This window comes from Physeter macrocephalus, chromosome 18 (assembly GCF_002837175.3).
Source record: "Physeter macrocephalus isolate SW-GA chromosome 18, ASM283717v5, whole genome shotgun sequence".
Lineage (NCBI taxonomy): Eukaryota > Metazoa > Chordata > Mammalia > Artiodactyla > Physeteridae > Physeter > Physeter macrocephalus.
This window is the reverse complement of record NC_041231.1, coordinates 44,866,078-44,887,687: the sequence shown is the minus strand read 5'-3', so window position 1 is coordinate 44,887,687 and position 21,610 is coordinate 44,866,078. Positions and strand designations below refer to the sequence as shown.

At 43.8% G+C, this 21,610-nt stretch overlaps 1 protein-coding gene and 1 long non-coding RNA gene across 6 annotated transcripts in view; one reads left to right on the top strand and one right to left on the bottom strand.

Moving 5' to 3' along the window:
- The window catches only part of LOC114484185 (uncharacterized), a 36,016-nt gene extending 15,024 nt beyond the window's left edge, over window positions 1-20,992 (bottom strand). Inside the window, exons 1-6 of one of the 5 annotated variants that reach the window (XR_008615652.1) lie at window positions 18,911-20,992; window positions 18,445-18,652; window positions 17,046-17,171; window positions 16,606-16,765; window positions 12,613-12,825; window positions 2,971-3,024 (exon numbers count right to left, since the gene is read on the bottom strand). This is a non-coding gene — a long non-coding RNA (uncharacterized lncRNA). Of the gene's footprint in view, window positions 1-2,970; window positions 3,025-12,612; window positions 12,826-16,605; window positions 16,766-17,045; window positions 17,172-18,444 lie in introns of all 5 variants that reach the window. The other 4 variants (XR_008615654.1, XR_003676787.2, XR_008615653.1 and 1 more) reach the window with 4 other exon arrangements.
- FAM240A (family with sequence similarity 240 member A) lies at window positions 17,052-21,078 on the top strand. Its single transcript, XM_024123792.3, has 2 exons — window positions 17,052-17,249; window positions 20,976-21,078. The coding sequence occupies exons 1-2, from the start codon at window positions 17,107-17,109 to the stop codon at window positions 21,076-21,078; spliced, it is 246 nt and encodes an 81-aa protein (XP_023979560.3). The 5' UTR covers window positions 17,052-17,106.
- The last annotated feature ends 532 nt before the right edge of the window (window positions 21,079-21,610 follow it).

Below are 21,610 nucleotides of genomic sequence, written 5' to 3'. Positions count from 1 at the left end.
CCGTTGCGGAGCACAGGCTCCGGACGCGCAGGCTCAGCGGCCATGGCTCACGGGCCCAGCCGCTCCGCGGCATGTGGGATCTTCCCGGACCGGGGCACGAACCCGCGTCCCCTGCATCGGCAGGCGGACTCTCAACCACTGCGCCACCGGGGAAGCCCCCCCTGTGGTTCTTAATGTTCTCATAATTGCTTCTAATACTCATCCATCTATTGTGGGCTTACTCTGCCAGGAACTGTGCTAGAAAACTTGTACACACATGATCCCATTTGATGCTTTCAACGATAGTGTTGGGTAACTATTATTACCTCTATCTCACAGAAAAAGAAACTGAAACTCAGAGAGGGTGACTAACCTGCCCAAGACCACACAGCTGGTAGGTGAAGATAGATTCCAACACTGATTCCACATTCTAGGCCCTTAAATCCCATACTACATTATAACTCTTCATCCCCAGCCCCATTCTCATCCCAAACATGTGGACTTGGATCAAAGTAAATCTACTGTTACTGATTTTCTTTAAGCTAAAAACATTTAGTAGGGGGAAATAAAAACATGCTCACTATATGCAAAGCATTGTCCTAGGTGCCTGGGGCAAACACACCAGGACACACAGGACATAACCCCCACAGACCATGGTGCCCATAGCCTGAAGAGACAACTGCACAAAGGGAAAAAGCACAGAGCAGGAGGTGCTGAGTATGGAGCAACTGGAAATAGTCAAGTTCACCATTCAAACCTGAAACAATAGTATTATCGCTCTATGGGGTATAAAGCCCCATTTTATGCAGCAGGTCACATCTCATCACTACAGTGAGCAGACCATTGACAGGAAATCCTGTAGAGCACAGGGTCCTGACTGTGGGTGGAAGGAGGTCCTCAGGTCCAACTGCTGGCATCACCACTGTGCAGAGGCAGCCCTGGCTGGGTGCTGGCTCACGGATCACCAGCTGCACTCCTGACAGAGGGCATCAGCACGCCGCTCCCCGCACACAAGTTCTCACTCACCTACATCCTGTGCAGGGAGTGGAGGAGGAGTTCCATCACACTGTTACCAGCCTGACCCCCTCTCCATGCAGCCAGCCTAGGGACTGGCCAGAGAGCTGCTGCTCTGCAGGCCGCCTCCACCTTTCCCGAGCTGTACCCTTGAAACAGTAAGGACGTGCTTGGCCAGAGGTGCCTGGACTCAGCAGCCTCATTTTTAGTGTCTGGAAAGACCTCAGAAAGTCCTTGCCCAAAATAATCTTCCCCATGCCACTGCCAGAAAATCTTCCCCTACTCTCATTTTTCTTTAGAGGATGACACGGAAGACTCTGGCGAAAATGCTGGTGTAATCCAGGTGGCTCACTCACTGGCACCCCCTCCCTGCCAAGTAAGAACAGCTTCTCCGAAGGTAATGGAATATGGATCAGATTCATAAAGGGGTGGAAAAGGTCAGGCCAAGAGAGACACAAGCCCAGGCCCTGTCAATTTCACAACTCTTATCTTCTGCAAGGCATGTTTCTAAATGAGGTTCTTAAAGGTAAACCTCCAGGAGGACACATAAATGCATCACAAAGCGGGCCCATGGTCCTGACCACATGAAGGCATTTGAAGCCTCAGAGGGAAGTTTCTGTCAGCATTTGCCGTGTATGTCTCTTAGAGAAATTCCAGTTCCTGGCTCTGTATCAGTTGGGGTCTGCTGTGGGCAAGGGTCTTGGAAAATCACTGACCTATGGGTCAGTGATTGTCAAATCCTGTTCTGCTTCTGCCCAGGCTGCCTGGCACTCAGGGGCCGGCTCACAAACATTATCCTCCTTCACCAGAGGAGCGGCATCATTTAGGTCACTTCCCAAGCTCATCTTACGCCTTTTGTCACCTTTGCCGCACTTCTTATCACTTCTCCTCACCCTTGTTGATAACTCATTAGACAATGTGATTGAAAGCACTTTGTGAATTAAAAAATATCCTACAAAACCAGTATTAAATGCTTAGCTATGCAGGATCACAATCATGACTCAGGGCTCCTGACCACTCCACTAGGTGGAGCGGTCCACTAAGTGGAGCCTGGAAGTAAGGAATCACGCCTGGGAAAGGAATTGCTGAGAGAAGATAGAGGGAGATGAAAGATGTTCAGCTGCTTCCTATTTAACAACCCATGGGTCCTGGTGAAGGAGCACAGGTTTAAGGTTAAAGCCACCCAGAGATGGCAGAGTCAGGGACAGAGGCCTGCGGTAGACTCCTAACACAACCTCCAGACTTCTCTTGGATTTGGCCCAGCCATACAGAGACCTCTTTGCTTATGGTGACCATATTTCAAAAACCGAAAAAAGACAGACCATCATCTTTAGGTAGCATCATCCTCAAGGGATAATAGACTGGAATATTTGCAGTCAGGACTTTCCTCAAGATGCTGTGTGGGAAAGTCATCATACCTTTGTAATCTTGGCCATGTAAACCCCTTTCTGTCTGTGCTTGGTGGTATGGTCTTTGGGCTGTACACTCATCAGAGTTTCTTGTTTCCCATTCAATGCTTGGCCACATCCTAACAGAGATTGCACAGCTAATGACGTTGAGCTGTCAGGAATCACTTGGAATAAACTGGATTCCAGAACCCACAGTGTTAGACTCCAAGCCCTCACTTTCTGTTGATCAAACCCAACAATCCCACTCTATTTGGACATTTATTTGGTCATCTGTTTTTTTAATTGACCACATTGGCTATAGTCATTTTCTATTTAAGTGTCAAAGATTTAACTTTGAATCCCCTACCCTCCTCCCTATGAAGATGACCAGGGATGTTGACATGTCTTAGTCAAGTATGGCTCAAATGACACAATGTTAATCATGTTTTATAAGGCTAGTTACTATTTATATTCTGTGTGCCTAATATATGGGCCAATTTCAACCAGATACAAACATACCAGCTTTAAGAGCACCTGCAGGCTTTGAGGTCAGACTGACATAGGTTTGAGCCTCAGCTCTGCCACTTACAGCTGTGGGATCACGGTCATGTTGTTCAGTCTTTCCCAGACTCAGTTTTCATGTCTATAAAATAGGGACAAGAAACTCATGTGAGGACAGTCAGTGAAGAACCACAATATAACATCAAATGCTTCACAATATAACATACATAAATATTAGTTTCATCTTCCCCCACCCTCTCTCATAAAAAATTAGCCTCTTCTACTTAAATTCAAACATTCTATCTTCTTACTAATTTTACATTCCTTCCAAATAGGAAACAACGGGATAACTAATATGTCATGTGTAAAGCATTGTGAGCTTTTGCAGGGAATGGAACTCACTCCATGGAGTATTAGGAAGAGAGACCATCATTACGTTAACAGGAAAGTTCAGGGCTACCAGCCCTGGGAAGGCCTTTCCTGGTCCAGTCAGCTTAACCCAGAAAAGCAGCCAAATGAGGGCTAGAAACATCATGCAACCCACATAAATACTTCCAGTGTTGCAAAACCCAGGTTAGTAAGAGGTTGCGATCATCTAAAGAAATGTGTTGGCTCCCCAATTTCTGCCTTATTGACCTTGAACTTGCCTGTAAAAGGTAACATTGTTGAGGGGCAGTACTTGCAGCTCAGCGTTGAATGAAAGCAACTTCCTCTAATGAGGGGCTTCTTAGAACCCCATCGCAAAGGACAGAGATGGCCCTTCCTGGGGGCTCTGCCACTTCCTCAGTCTGGGCTGCAAGTGTGTTTCCTGCCAGCCCTCTCTGACCAATGACTCATAACTTCTTTGCTTCCACTCAGCCTCCAAGTTTAGTAAAGCAGCCCCCTTCCTTATAAATGGGGTGTCTCACAAAGTCTCATTTGTGAACCAGGTGGACCAGGTTCCACCTGGATGGCTGGACCAGGTCCCTACTTGCCTGGAGCTGAATGACTCTTGATGGTTAGGGTTCCTGATGTGCAGGCTGGTCTCTCTAACTGGGTTTCCCTTGGACTGTTTGTGGGGAGGGTTTTTTAAGCTGGGTTGTTATCTCCTGCAGGAGAGGCATGTTTTCATGCTATTTATTTCGCTCTCTCCCTGCCCATCCCCACCACATCTAAAAACACAGTTCTCAGAGCCAAGAGTATATGCTGCGCTGAATGCAAATATCTCAAGATTCAGTTGGGCCCTGGCAACCCCTGGAATTCTCCTTCACCATTTTGGGACAACCCATATCAAAAACTGAATCAGTATAAATCCCTCGTTTCCAAGAAAGGAGAAAGACTGTGTACGATGGCAACAGCAACAATAGTGGAAGCAAAAACATCTCCATCTATCAGGGTCTCCTCTGGGACAAGGGCTATGTGAGGAGCAAAGCAGCTGCATTTTCCAAATGCTCTGCCTGGTGGCAGAGTCTTCTCCTAGTACTGTGGCCCCTGCTTCTCTCCTGTCCTCCAAGGACTGCTTCAGCTGCACAGCTCTTGCAGCTGCCCTACTAGGTCAGGCCAAGTTCAAGGAGGGAGTTGTTCAAACCATCAACTCAGAAAATGTCCCATTTCCACTGTATTGGGCTGTCTTAGGAATAAATGCAACTAGAAACCAACCAAGCCGCATCAGGCACTGCAGCGTCCCCATGACTCGCTTCAGAAAGCCTGAAACCTGGGTGCTGAGAGGGCTCGGAAGCTGTGACTCTTCCACTGCAAGCACACCCAGCACCCAGGTCTTGGTGCATCAACACCTTTCTCCAGAATAGGAGCCAGGGCTGCAAAGAGAAATGGCTGATTCCAGTGAAGGGGCAGGAAAGGTACAAGATGAGCCAAAAAGTAAGGAGGTCCTCAAAGAAGGATGGGGACATGTCAAAAGACACAGAAGCCAGCTTGAAGAGGCTCCCCCTGGCCAAATCTGCAACAATCTGGGCATCAAACTTTTAAATGGTAGTATGGATTATAATCCATTGAATAAAATAATAATCTATGAATCCACACTGACAATATATAGACAGACCAATAGACTGAGAGATAGTTGAGAAGAGCAAACTCTACTGTAGAATGCCAACTAATACATGTAGAAGGAAAGATGGTATTAGAAAATTACAGTTGCAACCATTATAACAAAAAATGTTTCAGGCAGGAGTCATCAGTGGGTGCTAAACCTGGAGGCTGAAAGTTTGATGAGCAACAGGATATTTACAGTCTCCTACTTGTTCCCCACAAAATACTTATTAATTAAGGGAGAAATAATAACTTTACAGTGGATAAAACTGGCAGACACTACGTTAATCAATGATCAACAGAGACATCACCAACATAGAAACAAATGGCTATCTGTGCGTCCTGCTAGGGTGCTCTGAACAGGAAACATCACTCCAGTGGTACTTATGCCAAAAACCCATAACCTGATTCTAACGATGACAGGAGAGCAAACAAAACCAAGTTGAGGGGTATTCTACAAAATACTGACCTATAGAATTAAAAACTGTCAGTGTGACGAAAGACCCAAATAAATAAATTAATTAAAAGGTTGAGGAAGTGTTCCAGATTAATGGAGATGTGACAAGTGAATGCAGTATACACACGATCTGGGATTGGATTCCAAATTGCTATCAGCTGCATTGAGAAAATCTGAAAAACATTTGTATGTAAGATAATAATTTTAAATTTCCTCATTTTGACCACTATATGGTGGTTATGTAAGTGAACGTCCTTGTTCTTAGGAAATACACACTGAAGTATGAAGTACTTAAGAGTAAAGGGGCATGATGTCTGCAACTCACTTTTAAACAGTTCAGAAAGGAGATGATGTATGTATGTATGTATGGATGGATGGATAGAGATGATAGGTATAGAGAGAGAGACAGATGTAGGAAATGCTACAGCAAATGTGGCAAAATGAACATTTGGTTAATCTTGGTGATGATATGGAATTCTCTGTACTGTTCTTACAAAGTTTCTGTTAAGTGTGAAATTATTTTAAAACAAAAAGTTTTTTAAAAAACAAAGCAAAACATGACAAGTGAAAAGGAAGATACTAAAAAAATATATGCAGGATGGGAATATAAAGTGGTACAGCCACTCCAGAAAGTAGTTTGGCAGTTTCCTAAAAACCTAAACATGTACTTACCATATGACCCAGCAATTGAACTCTTGGGTATTTATTCCAGAGAAAGAAAACTTCTGTTCATAAAAAGCCTGTACACAGATGTTCATAGAAGCTTTGTGTATAATAGCCCCAAACTGGAAAGCACTAAAACATCCTTCAATAGGTAAAAAATTAAAGAAGCTGATGCAGGGCTTCCCTGGTGGCGCAGTGGTTGAGAGTCTGTCTGCCGATGCAGGGGACGGAGCGGCTGGCCCCGTGAGCCATGGCCACTGAGCCTGCGCGTCCGGAGCCTGTGCTCCGCAGCGGGAGAGGCCGCAACAGTGAGAGGCCCGCGTACCGCAAAAAAAAAAAAAAAAAAAAAAAAAAAAAAAAAAGAAGCTAATGCAGTCACATCATGGAGTACTACTCAGCAAAGGAACAAACTACTGATACACACAACAGTTTAAATGGATCTCAAGAAAATCAGGCTGAGTGCAGAAAGTCAATGTCAAAAATTTACACAGTGCATGATTTCCATTTATATAGCATTATCGAAATGACAAAATTGTAGAGATGAAGAACAAATTAGTGGTTGCCAGAGGTTGTGGGTGGAGGGAAGGAAGGAAGTGGCTGTGAGTATAAAAGGACAACACAAGGGATCCTTACGATGGAACAAGTCTGTATCTTGACTGTGATGGTGGACACATAATCTGCACATATGATAAAACTGCACAGAGCTACACACACACATACACAAGTGCGTGTGAAATGGGTGAAACTTGAAGAAGCTGTGTGGATGGTACCAATGACAGTTTCCTGGTTTTGCTATTGTACTATAGTTATGAAAGGTGCTAACTCTGGGGGAAACTGGGTGAAGGATGTGCAGTACCACCCCGTACATTTCTTTGCAACTCTCTGTGAATCTATAATTATTCCAAAATAAAAAGTTCAAACCAAGAAAACAGCAAGCCCCCAACAGAGCTTGTATGGGCTGCCCTCCTGCTGACACTGCCATGACCTCTGCTCCCGAGAGATGTCCCTTGGGGAGTCTGGCCTGAGTGGTGTCCTTTCTTCTCACTTTATCTGGCAGCCCCACAGCTTTGCATGAAGTCTCAACCCCCTTCACTATGTAGCTTATCGCTGGGGAACAGATGATGGAAGCACAGGGCAGAGACCTAGAGAAATCTGGGTATGACCTTTAACAATACTGGAGCTCACATTGGATTAAGGGCTTTGAAGTCAGGCTGCTTGGATTCAAACCCCAATCTGTCTTTCACTATCCATAAGGCCTCAGATAAGATGCTTATCCTTTTGTGCCACAGTTTTCTTATCTATGAAGTGGGAGTGATGATAGTCCCTGATCATAGGTATATGATGTATATCATACTGTGTTTGTACCTATAAATCTTAGAACAGTACCAGACACCTAGAAAGAGTTAATAAATGTTAGTTATTTATAATACAAATAAAAACAATTGTTTACCATTATTATATCTCTCTACAGGTTTACTCATTCCTATTTTACAGTGAAGAAGCTGGGACTTAGCAAAACTAATTAGCTAGTGTGGATCGACTAGTGACAGAGCTGAGATCCAAATCCAGAGCCTCCAAGTGCATGCCCTTTCCAATACGTCTGTCTGAGTCAGTGTGTGTGGAAGCCTTACCAGAAAGAGGAGGAGAGGAAGAATTCAGAAAGCAGAGAAAAGGAGAAAGAATAGATTATATTCCAGGAAAAAGATGTAAAAGAATATCTCAACTGACTTAGACTATAAAGGAAATTTACGTTCCCACTATTATGAGTTCCTAAGGTAGGGAGCCTCTAGGGTTGGTGAATTCAGTGGCTCAGCAATGTCATGGATCGTATGGGTCTATCTTTCGACTCTGTGTTGTCAATTCAGTCAAATTAGGAAAATCATAAATGTTTGTCCTTTGGAGTAAACAAATTATAGAGGCTGTGAAATTCCATGCCAGGGCATTAAGTAGGTTTTCAGATCACTTGTGAGCACAGAGGAAACAGCAACACTTCAGAAGCTTAGTTTGATATAAGTTTTTTCTTAAAGGACTTGCTTATGGCTTCACTAAAATTTGAAGAAGCTCATGTAACCAAAAAGGTTTTCCCAGCATATAACATGTCTGTAAAAAAAAAAAAAAAAACAACAAAACTTTCAAGTTAATCTTTCACCTATTAAATATTGTTCCACTGTGGATTTCTTTTAAAGAGGAAAAGGGTATTAAAAACTTACAGTAGGGCTTCCCTGGTGGCGCAGTGGTTGAGAATCCGCCTGCTGATGCAGGGGACACGGGTTCATGCCCCGGTCCGGCTGGGCCCGTGAGCCATGGACACTGAGCCTGTGCTCCACAATGGGAGAGGCCACAACAGTGAGAGGCCCGCGTACCACAGAAAGAAAAAAAAACTTACAGTAGAAATATTTTACTAGCTTTTTTATCTTATCCTCTCTGTTTGCATATAATATGTACCAAGAGAAAAACACTAAAAGCAAAATGGGTATTTTTACTTTACATATAATCCAGTGATATCAGCATTGCTCTTGCTATCATTTTGAATAGGTGAGGCTTTGAGGGGTTGCTTCCAAATCTACCTCCCTCTTTCCCCAATGAGAAAACCTCCACTGCACTATCTGGTTCTGCTGCTCCATTAGGCATTCATAATCGGAGAGAAAAGACTTATTAAAATACCTCTGCAGATTCAACATCAGCAATTCCACTTGCTTCACTGCCCTCAGATTTTGCAGTGGAGGTTTGAGCTTTGACACTGAAACTCATGTAACTAAGTTATAAGCATGCTTACTAGTAGCCTAGCAGGGTTTGATGATGACCTGACTGTTCTCAGACAGGGACCATCCCAGATGTTTAACCCAAGAACACAACAAGCTCCTTGAAATGGCTTGAAGGCCCCTTTCAACTGAGAAGCCCTTCTCAGTTTAATGCCTTTGCTGGAAGATGGTCATGGGTGTCCAGTTCTTGCTCCTGCTGGGGGACAACTAAGCAAACTGTGAAATGTCATCACCAAGCTCCCCGAGTGGATTAGCAGCTCCAAAGGGCAACACACATCTCTAAGTCGTCCTGTAAAGTGACCCCAAAGTGTGACTTGTCACACCATCCTGGGCTCGTTTACCCTCTGAAGGGCAGAGGGCCGCTTTGCCTGATGCACAGCAGGTTTAAGCTCACGGATAATCCAGAGCATGTTCTGAACAATAACTGGTTCCAGCCAAGTCATGGTCCCTGCAGGGCCTGCCAGGGCAGAAGCTCGCCTGCCCTTGGGTGGGTAGGGGGAACAGGCCATGGGAGCTATTTTCACCAGGAAGCAGGTCACCATGTCCCTGGAATGAGACCTCTGTGATTCTGCTACTAATTTGGTGCCTGTAACCTTGAAAGGCTGAGGCATTTCTGAAACACCTCCACTCGGCATATAAAGGGTTGAGGCCCTGAGGTTTCAGGACAGGCCGTGGACTTTGCAAACCCTAGAGCTGCAATACTCACCCTCCTTGACACTGTATCAAGACAGCAGCAGATTCATCTCAAAGGTAAAGGATTCTGAACTTGAGTGTGCCTGGGATGGAAGTTCATCTTGCACTTCTTGGGGGAAGCAAATGGATAGACTCCTTGTAACCCTGTCTTTTTCAGCCACTGGGGTTCATCTTTCCCTCTGAACGCTCACCTTGCATCTGTTTGGGAATGACTTAGAAATCTTAATGGGGCTTTTCCATATCTAATTTATATATTTAAGTGATGCATTCAAAACAAGCTAAACTCTGTGAGAGCTCCAGAAATCAGTGCCAGTGTTCATTTAACACGGCACTGATAAGATGAAATCTTGTACATGAAAACAGTGCATATGGAGGGAGAGATGCTAAAAGCCCCAGAGGAACCAACATCCTCAAGGAATGTTCGATAGAGACTCTCAACCACAGTGGGCTCCTCAGAAGACTGATGCTTAAGAGGATGTGCTAAATTCTGGTCTTTGTAATTCTGAAGCAGAGCTTCTTAAACTTTCCTATGCATGTGAATCATCTAGGGATCAGGTTAAAATGCAAATTTTGATTCAGATTTTGGTCTTGATAAACTCTGCATTCATAACAACTCCTAGGCGATGCCAGTGCTGCTGAGAAAATTGAGAAGCAGGGTTCAGTGGTGTTTCAGGGATGGTAAATAATCTTTAGACTTTGCAATGACTGTATCTTATCAAATAGCAAAAAGTCAAAAATAGTTCTGTTTTTAAATTTTGATTTTTATATTAACATAGAGCAAAATGACTCTTTTGTGTGTTCTCAGTTCTAAGAATTTACCACACATTCAGCTCTGTGTAACCACCATCACAATCAGGATACAGAACAATTACATCACCCCCTCCCCTCCCACAGACCAGTTTCCTCATGCTATGGCTTTGCAGTTATACTCTTCCCCTACCTCTAACCCCAGGCAATTATTATAGCCTTGTCTTTTTGAGAATGTCATATAAATGGAATCATAGAGGGTATATAGTCTACTGAGATTGGCTTCTTCCACTCAGCATGAATGCCTTTGAGGTTCATCTAATTTATTGAAAGTAGCAACAGTTTGTTCCTTTTTAATTACTGCACAGTATTCCACTCTGTGGATGTTCAACAGTTATTCACACGTTCAATGACTATTGGTTGTCTCCACATTTTGGCAATGACAGATAGAACTGTGTGTGGGTGTATAGGTTTTTGCTAGAACGTAAGTTTGCATTTCTCTAAGCTAAATAAGCTTAGAGAAATGCAAACTTACGTTCTAGCAATAACTAGCAACGGGATTGCTGGGTCATATGGTGGGAATATGTTTAACTTTATAAGTTATAACGTATGAGAGTTCCAATTGCTCCATACCTCTCCTCTCTAGCACTTGATATTGTCAATATATAAATTTTTATTTTGGCCATTCTTATAAGGATGTAGCAGTATCTCTGCATTTTTCATTTAATTTGTATTTCCCTTGTGGCTATGATGTTCAACATCTTTTAACATGCTTAATTGATATCTGGGCATCCTCTTTGGTGAAGTGTCTGCTAAAGTGTTTTGCCCATCTTTTAACTGGGTTGCTTGCTTTCCAATTGTTGAGTTTTGAAAGTTCTTCATATATTCTGGACACAGATCCTTTATCATATACGTGATTTGCAAATATTTTTTTCTCAGTTTGTATCTTGTCTTTTCATTCCTTTTGGAGAGCAAAATTTTCTAATTTTGGTGAAGCCCAATTTATTAATTTTTCTTTCATGAAGTGTGCTTTTTGTCATGTCTAAGAATTATATGCCTAGCCTCAAGCCACAAAAAAAATTTCTCCTATATTTTCTCTTAAAACTTTTATAGCTTTACATTTTATATTCGATCTATAATCCATTTGAGTTAATTTTTATATAAGGTGTGGGGTTTAGGGGGTTTTTGGTTTTGGTTTTGGTTTTGCATATTGGTGTCTTATTGTTCCAACACTACTTGTTGAGACATATCTCTGATGTGTCTTTTTTTTTTTTTGCCGATATCACACATCTTCATTATTGTAGCTTTATAGTAAGACTTAAAATCAGGTAGTGTAATTCCTTCAACTTCATTCTTCATTTTCAAAAGGGCTTTAGTTACTCTAGTCCTTTTGCCTTTCCATAAGTTTTATAATCAGTTTGTCTTTATCTATTTTTAAAAATCCAATTTGGATTTTTATTAGAATTGCAATAAATCTATAGATTAATTTTGGGAGAACTGATATCTCTGCTATGTTGTCTTCCAATCCATTAACATGATATGTCTCTGCATTTATTTAAGTTTTCTTTTATTTCATTCATCAGAGTTTTACAGTTTTTAGCAACCATATTTTAAACACGTTTTGTTAGATTTATATCTAAGTATTTAATTTGGGGGGAGTTATTGTAAACTTTCTTATTCCTTTCCCCCACCACAGACTATCTTGTCTTTCTAAACACAAAATTAAATCATTCCATTTCTCTGCTTTAACATTTTTGTGTGTTTGTGTGTGTGGTATGTGGGCCTCTCACTGTTGTGGCCTCTCCCGTTGCGGAGCACAGGCTCCGGACGCACAGGCTCAGCGGCCATGGCTCACGGGCCCAGCCGCTCCGCGGCATGTGGGATCTTCCCGGACCGGGGCACGAACCCGTGTCCCCTGCACCGGCAGGCGGACTCTCGACCACTGGGCCACCAGGGAAGCCCGGTATTGTCTTTTTACTTTCAATTTCCAATTGTCCACTGGTAGCATATACTAATTTCTATGTATTAAACTCATATCCTGCATCTTTGCTAAACTCACTTACTAGTTCCAGGAATTTATTTTTTGTGATTTGCTTCATGGGCACTTGAAAAGAATCTGTATTCTGTCGTCATTGGATGGAGATCTATAAATTACACTTAGATCTAGTTGGCTGCTGCTGCTCAATTTTTCTATATTGGTGATTTCCTCTCTACTAAGTTCTGCTGTTTGGGATCAGATCCACACATGTGCAGCCCACAGGCCAGCCTAGGTGCTCATGAGCAATTTTCAAGGATACCCACCTCTGTGGTATCCCTGGTAATTTCCAATTCCCTGGACTCCCCTTTTTCAATCCTCTGGCCAGAAATTTAGGGCTTTAGTTACCTGCTCTGCTGTGCACTTCTGGAGGCTGCATCCACACCTGGGTCATGTGCTGAGAGGACAGAGAGAGAGAGAGAGAGAAAAAAACAGCGAGGGTCTGCTCCATCCAGTAGGACCACAGCTCCTCCTACCAGAGCAGGTGGGTTTTGCATCTCTGCAGGCCCTGCTGCTGGTCGATTCCATTGCTGCTGCCAAGGTCCCTCGCCTTGGAATTTCCTGGAGACGGGCAAGAATAGGGAAAAGGAAAATTAGTGATTTCCCTCATTCTCTGAGCATCAGGAGTCTCCTTTCTTCCTAGAATCAGAGGACTGCTTGGAGCTCTCTCTGTCCACGTTCCCACTTCTGAGTTTCCTGTTGACTTGAGTCTAAACTGGGGATACCAGAATAAAAATAGAAAACTTAGCGCCATTCAGTGGTAACTGGAATTCTGGCCTTCTTCTCCAATCCACCTACTACTGTTTACTTCTTGAAGTCCACAAGCAGTTGCACTGAGTATTCTGTCCAGGCTTTGGAGCTGCGTTCTTTGGAGAGACGGGTAGAGTGTGCTTCCTCCATTTTATCTGGAACTGGAACCCTATTTCAAACCATGATCTTTATGAAGCTTTTTGAAATGTTGTTAAAAAAAAAAAAAGAACCATGAAATAGTTGCTCTTATGAGGTGTTGGGTATGCACGAAGTACGTTGGTGGCACACATAGTCAGCTGGGATGCAGTGAGCCACACCAGCCGAGAGTCACAGGAATAATTGATAACGTCAAAATTCTTCTTAAAATAACTCTCACATTCCTCAATTTGGGTTTAATACTCTGAGTAACCAGAGACTTAGGAGATTAAATGGTTGGCACAGCAATTAGCGCTCACAATGGACAAATGTGCCTTTGTTTCAGTTGACTCACTAACATCATTTGGAACTTTGTGCAACACAAATGCTTCACAGATGGTGACAAGTTCAACACACTTTGTTTAACTGAATTCTGTGAAGGTGTTACACACTGTCGTTCTCTTTAAGCACTCATTTATTTTGTGAAGTTCATAATTGTCAATGAAGTTATGGTTTTTCTGGGTTGGTGGTGATTGACTGGAAGGAATACTATTGATTCTCTTGAGAGGAGTGCAGTCTGGTGGATGGTGTTCTTGGCTGAGCAGATACAGACGAATAGAGCCATTTATTTATCAAGTACAATCCCCTGTGTTTCCAAAGGGCTTTCCAACTATTGATATCTTCCTCATCACATTTCTGCAAGGTAGAGTAGCTGTCCACATTTTAGAAGCCAGAAAACCAAAACACAAATGCTCCCAGAAACATTACCCGTGAAAGAATGGGCTAAACCCTAACAGTGAGATGCTGGGTCTCCCAGGAGGTTAGAGCTGGGGAGCTTGGATGAATCTCCAGTCCAAAGACAGAAGACAATTCTTCTCTAGGCCTATTTTATGTTTAAAATACTTCTTTCTTTCTTTTTTTTTTTTGCGTTTCTTTTTTTTTTTTTTTTTTGCGGTACGCAGGCCTCTCACTGCTGTGGCCTCTCCTGTTGCGGAGCACAGGCTCCGGACGCGCAGGCTCAGCGGCCATGGCTCACGGGCCCAGCCGCTCCGCAGCACGTGGGATCTTCCTGGACCGGGGCACGAACCCGCGTCCCCTGCATCGGCAGGCGGACTCCCAACCACTGCGCCACCAGGGAAGCCCTTATTTCTTTTATTTTTGCTGCGCCAGGTCTTAGTTGCAGCACACGGGATCTTTTTGTTGCAGCATGAGGACTTCTTGGTTGCGGCATGCATGCAGGATCTAGTTCCCCGACCAGGGATCGAACCCAGGTCCCCTGCATTGGGAGCGTGGAGTCTTACCCACTGGACCACCAGGGAAGTCCCTTTCTACGTTTATTTAGGCATAACTTGTGTGTAATAAAATCCACCTGCTTTAGATGTACAGTTTGATAAGTTTTGGCAATTGCATACAGTTGTTTAACCATCATGAGAAGCAAGATACAGAACATTTCCACAACCTTAAAAGGTTCCCCACGGGGCTTCCCTGGTGGCGCAGTGGTTGAGAGTCCGCCTGCCGATGCAGGGGATACGGGTTCATGCCCCGGTCCGGGAAGATCCCACATGCCGCGGAGCAGCTGGGCCCGTGAGCCATGGCCGCTGAGCCTGCGCGTCCGGAGCCTGTGCTCCGCAACGGGAGAGGCCACAACAGTGGGAGGCCTGCGTACCGCAAAAAAAAAAAAAAAAGGTTCCCCAGGCCCCTTTGCAGTCAGTCCCCTCCCTCACCTTGGCCCCAGGCCACCCCATCTGCTTATGTCACTCTGGTTCTGTGGGGCTCTCACCACAGGCCTCTGCACAGTCCTCCTCCTGCATCCTGGGTGCTCCTACCCACCCACTCATCCTGAATGTCCCTGCCCCTAGGAAGCATCCCGAAGCCCTCAGACCAGGCCAGGTGACTCCAAGGTGCCCCTCACTGGCCCCACAGACTTTCCCTCAATGCCTGAAGCACTGCCACAGGGACCACTGCCACTTTCAGGCCAGCTCTTCAGGATAAAGATAACTTGGAGACGGGGGGCATTTATTCAATTCAACAGATACTTATTGAGCACCAGTACATGCTTTAATATATTTAAATAAAACATAGGATAATCACATTTCCTAAAAACTCTGGGGGCTTACTGCAAGGTCAGTTGGATCTCTGCTCTTTTGCCAGGAAAGTATGAGATCACTGAGCACTTTCAGGGGATAAGAAAGTCACTTTCCTCCTCCCTAGGGGACAGCTGGGGGCAGTGGGTGGGGCCTGGGCCCTGAATACGACAGCTGCCCCACTTACGAGCTGTATGACCTCGATAAAGCCAAATTGCTACTCAACTTTCTTACCTGCAGAATAGTGCTTACCTTACAAGATGGCTGTTGCTGTGACATCCCTATGCTCAGCCCTCACTACCTCAGCGTCCCTGGGGCCAGCTCTGACCCAGACATGACCATCGCATAAGAGGACAGGATCAAAGACCGAGTTCTCTCACCTTGGCTGCACATTAGAATCACAGGGGGCGCTTTTAAAAATCCTGACACCCAGGCCACAACCCAGGCTGATGAAATCAGACTCCCTGGGGACTGGCATTCATTTTTTGTAAAGCTCCCCAAGTGATTCCAAGGTCAGCCAAGGTCAGTAGACACTGATCCAGAAAGAAAAGAGAAGAGAAGTAGAATTATTTCATGTCTATAGAAAGAAAGTTGGGGGAGGTTGTGATGATTACTTATTGTTAATTATTACACTATGACCTATACAGTTTGAGGTTTTAGAACTACAAAAGTTATATTTATCCAGAACTTGATAAACTGCGAAACAATTGAATATTCATGATCAAATTTAATCTTCAGAGAAATTTTAAAGATGAGGAGCCTGAGGCCTGGAGAACTTATTGTCAAACAGAAGGTGCATCAAGTTAATGGACAAATAGGTCTGCAGTGAATGTCTGGCTTCAAACCCCTCTCCGCTTCCACCCTGCCCCACTGCCCTTGTCAGTCCCTCTGGGAGAGCTGTGATCCAGACCTTCATGCTGATTCCAGACCCAGGTGTCCAGACGCCCCTTCAGTACTTCACCTTGGATGTTAACGCCCAGGCAACTCAAACTCTGTCCAGCACTGCTCAAGGTCACTCTGCATGGCCCTCCTCCTCTGGTTGCCCATCTTTGCACAGGCACAGCCAGTGCAGCTCCACTGACATCCCTCACCTTTGTTTACCACGTGGCGCTGACCACCTCCAGAATGCCTTCATTACCCTTGCCTCTACCACCTGGTCATAGCTCCTCCCTGGACATTTCCAGTAGCCCACTAACTCCTTTCCCCGTACCCACTCTCACCCTCCAGCCCCTGATTTTGACCTGTCTGCTAGACCAACCAAGGTCTAGGAGTTGGGCAGGGGTTTCTTCATGTAAAAAAGTGAGCATTTTTGAGTATCTGATATGTATGATTTCACACACAAGCGTGTGCACACACACAGGCATGCACAAACCTCAAAGCTGCTTGCTCGGCTGTGTCAGATGTTGAGACCATTTTCTGTGACAAACCTCTTTAGTAAAGGGCTTGAAAACATTCAGAAGTGTGCAGCCTGCCTTCTGCCAGTTACAGTTGTGGGACCACAAGCGAATTCTATCACTCCTCAAATGTCTCATCTATAAAATGAGGAAGAGAATGTTGACTCATGGGGATGTGGTGATAACTAAAGACATAAAATTCCTGTCACATACTACTTGCTGATAAAAAGCTGAGGGGCCGTTCATCTCTAAGGAGGAAGGAAGGACAGAGCTATTTGCTAGGTGCCTGTGACACGCCAGGCTCCAGCAGGGAGCTTCTGCCTTCACATCCCTGGATCCTGTCAACAAACCAGTGTATCCCCCCGTGAGGTTCTGTGCCTGACCTGGGTGTCCCTCAGGTAAATAGCAGGGTCTGTACCTTCCAGAGTCCAAGAGAGCGTGTTCTACAGGGGTTCGGCTGATATTTTCTTTTTCAGGGGATGAACAATCAGTATGTCCGCCGGGAGGTCTTCTGCCGGAACACCTGTCACGAGCTCAAACGCTTCTGGGAAAGAGAAATTGGCAAACAGACTTATTACCGAGAATCAGAAGAGCATCGCCTGGGAAGAAGTGCACTGGGAAAGTATGTGGCTTGTCTATCTTTTATTATCGATAATTAATTTTTAAAAATAGACTTTAATTTTTAGGGTAGTTTTAGGTTCACAGCAAAACTGAGCAGAAAGTAGAGAGCTTTCATACACCCTCTCCCCTGCCATACACAGCCTCCCCTACCAGCAACATGCCCCACCACAGAGGTGCATCTGTTACAATCCATGAACCCACATGGACACATCATACCCACCCTTACTTGTCTGTTTCTTAAAAGCAAAATTGATTTCCCCAGAGGAATGCCAGATGGACATCCTAGAGGACATAATTATTTTGATTTTCCATGCATATGGTCCTGTCACCATCTATGGATATGGGCAGTAATTTTAAAAATTCTTTAGGACTTCCCTGGTGACTCCGTGTTTCCACTGCAGGGGATGCAGGTTCAATCCCTGGTGGGGGAACTGAGATCCCACATGCCGCTCGACGGCAATAAATAAATAAACAAAATAATAAATTCTTCTAAGCTAACAAATGTACACTCTAGTTCTTATCTGTATAAAAAGAAAAATCTCTCCTCTCTGTCACCATTTCTAGTGTGTGAGGGTTACACTAAATTTGGGGAGCAGATCAGCAGATGTATCCATGAAGAGCAATCAAGCAAAGGAGACAGTGACCAATTAATTCTTAGTGCTCGTTTGGGTAAAGACACAGGATGTCCTGCGTGGTTCTAGGAGGAGGGCCAATGGGCTCTCAGCCCTCTGGTGTGCATCCCTGTTCTAGCCAAGCAAGTCGAGTGGACAGCAGTAACTCACATGAGCAGACCAGGGTTGCTGTCTCTGGAAACAGTGGCACCTCACCACACTCACACATACTGCCTCTCGATGACTGCAGGGGGTCACCCACAGGACACAGGGAAGGACAGGTCGGGTTGTCTACCCCCTCATAGGGAACAGCTCAGCTGCTGTCTGTTCACTAAGACCACAGCTAGTGTGTAGCCAGTTGCTGGTGGGGCAGTTGTGTGCTGGCCCAACGGCAGGGCCCGTGACTCCATACTGTCAGTCCATGGTTGCTGGGCTGAGAACATGCATGAACTCACAAGAGTTAAATTCACTGTTACGTTCCAAAACCCCGTCCTGAGCCCTAGAGGCGAACCCAGCCTCTTCCACATGCAGAGACCTGCTCAGCCATATTCCTGGCCACAGGTAAGAAAAAGCAGACTGTCCTACCTGCTGAGGCGTTGTGTTAGGGCATCTTGTCCAGGGATTCTCAGAGAAGCTGAGTCAGGTGGCCAGTCATCTGGGGAGTCCCTGCCATCTTCCTCCCCCAAGGCCAGGCCACTCAGCATGCTGCACACCAGAGGCCACACTGAGGCCTGTGCCACGTGTGTGTCCCCCGGGGCAGTACACAGAAGGCGTCAGGTGGAGTGAAACTGACCTGTGGAAGATGCAAAAACCTTGTCTCTAAGCAAGGAGTAAGCCAAGGAGTGAATCAAATAAGCTCTGAAACAAACTGTGGTTTACTAAAACATTAAAATATATGTGTGCAGGATCTCTCCATGCACATAAAAAAGACTGCAGGAAAGACACTTTCTGGTTGGTGAGGTCGCAAAACTCTAACTTCTTATTTATCCTTCTCCTGCCTCTTCTAATCTGAACCTGGGCAGTCTGGCTCCAGAGAGTCTCTGCTCCTCACCACTACTCCACGTTGTCCCTTCATAAATTGTAGAAGACAGTTCTGGTCCATTAGGTTGTTCTGAGGCTTGAATAAGAAAATGTGCGTAGAGACTTTCCTGATGATCCACTGGTTAAGACTTTGCCTTCCAATGCAGGGGGTGCAGGTTTGATCCCTAGTCCGGGAGCTAAGATCCCACATGCCTCGTGGCCAAAAAACCAAAACATAAAACAAAAGCAATATTGTAACAAATTCAATAAAGACTTTAAAAATGGTCCACATCAAAAAAATCTTAAAAAAAAAAAGAAAAGAAAGAAAATGTGCCTAAAGCACCCAGCATGGGGCAGGGCCCAAGGTCAGGGCTCACAAATGTCAGGTCCCCTGCCTCCTCCACACTCCCACTTAATCCAGGATTGAATATAGCAGCAGCAAGATGCCAAAGGAAGAGCCCTCCGGATGAGTAGCAAGTCTCCCTGTGCCTCAGTTTCCTCATTGTTATTTTTATCATAGAGAAACAAACACTGACAGAAGAGGGATGTTGGGGAGTTACTGCCTTTAATTACTGGGGAGCAGTAGGTTGATAGTGTTGTTCAACTATATCCTTACTGATTTCTTGTCTGTTTTACTGATGGTTGAAATATGGGTACTGAAGATTTGCAGATCTGTCTATTTCTCCTTACAGATCTATCACATTTTGTTTCATGTATTTTGAAGCTCTGTATTAGGTACATAAATGTTTAGGATTATTATATACTCTTGATGAATTAAACCTTTTATTACAAAACAACCCTCTTTCTCATTGGTAATATTCTTTGCTATGAACTCTACCTTGTCTGTTGTTAATATAACCACTCCAGCCTTCGTTGATTAGGGTTAAGATGGGATATTTTTCCATCTTTTTACTTTTAACCTATTTGTGTCTTCATATTTAAAACGAGTTTCTTATAGGCAACATATATTTGGATATTTTTAATGCAATCTGTCAACCTTTGCATTTCAATTGGATTACTTATGTCATTAACATTAATTGGTATGATTGGGTTTAAATCTACCATCTTGTTATTTGTCACCTTTTTCTCTCAACAGTTATTTATTCCCTTTCTTTTTCTGCCTACTTCTGAATTAAACATTTTTTATGATTCCATTTTATCTCCTCTTTCGGCTTTTTAACTATATCTCTGTGTGTTATTTTAGTGGTTGCTTTAACATTTACATATACATCTTTAACTTATCACTGTCTACCTTCAAGTGATACATTATTTCCTGTAGAGGGTAAGAGCCTTACAATCATATAGTCCCATCTCTCCGCTCCTGGTCTTTGTGTTATTATACAGAGTACAATTTGACTTCCACATATGTTATAAACACCATATTACATCATTAACAGTTTTGCTTTGAACTGATTATTATTATTATTTTTTTTTTTTGGCTGTGCCGTGCGGCTTGAGGGATCCTAGTTCACTGACCAGGAATAGAACACGTGCCCCCTGCAGCGGGAGCGCAGAGTCCCAACCACTGGACCGCCAGGGAATACCCATGAACCACTGACCATCTTTTAAAGAGATTTAAATAGTAAGAAAAAAAAAGTATTAATACGCACACACACAGATGTCCTTCCAGGTGCTCTTCATTCCACTGTGCAGATTTCCATGTGGTGTCATTTTTCCATCTGCTTGAAGGACTTCCTTTAACACGTCATATGTGACAATCTGCTGGTAGTGAATTCTTCCAGTTTTTGCATATCTGAAAACAACTTTATCTCACCTCTGTTTTTGAAAGATAGCTTTGCTGGGTAAATAATTCTAGATTGAAGTTTTTTTTCCCCCCTCCTATACTTTAAAGATATTGCACTTTCAAGGGAAATTTCAGAGAATTAAGACTAGAATAGTGCTCAAACAGAAGTGAGAGTTCAAATATGTATATATTTAAATTTGCAAGTCTTCTGCATGCCTTTTAAAACCTGAACACATGCATGCACACACATGCATACACAGACACCTTCAGAATAAAAAGGAAGGAAGCTTCCCTGAACCAAAAGCCATGGAGATGAATACTCCATTTGTGTATATTTTGTTTCTATTTTCAGGCTCAGAGAAGAATGGAAGCAGAAACTGGAAACAAAGCTGAGACTACGGAACAATTCAGATGAGACAGAAAAGCGGGCCAATGTTGGCCAAGAGCTTCACTGATACAAGAGGATACAAAGCACTGAGGTCACTCTGCCAGGACAAGCCAGTGCAAACCCCTGAGTCCCTTTGCTACACCATACAGATCCCATACTATTGTTTCCCCTACCTGTAAATCCTGTGGGGATTTACCTGTGAATCCTTCCCCACTGCTGAGTGGGAATTATTAGCCAAGGCAGTCCTCTCTGCATGGGGACCAGAATATTATCCCCAATGTGTCTAAAGATGAGATTATCTAACAGCAAAGCAGCATACTTTATTTCCATATAATTATCTTCTAATTATGAAATCCCAATATTTGAAATTCTAAGCACATGAGGGGGGATGATTTTCACGGTCATACTTTGAACATCGCACATTAGTTTTGCTCCACATTTCTCCTAGGAAACAGCACCATGTAATCCTTTCTCTTGTTTTCTTTTTATGAGAAGAGAATGCACCTATCTGCGGAAATACAAATATTGTAAGTAGTCATTAAAACAAGGTTTGCAAATTAACTGATCTAATATTATTTTTCTTTTTTTTTTTTTTTTTT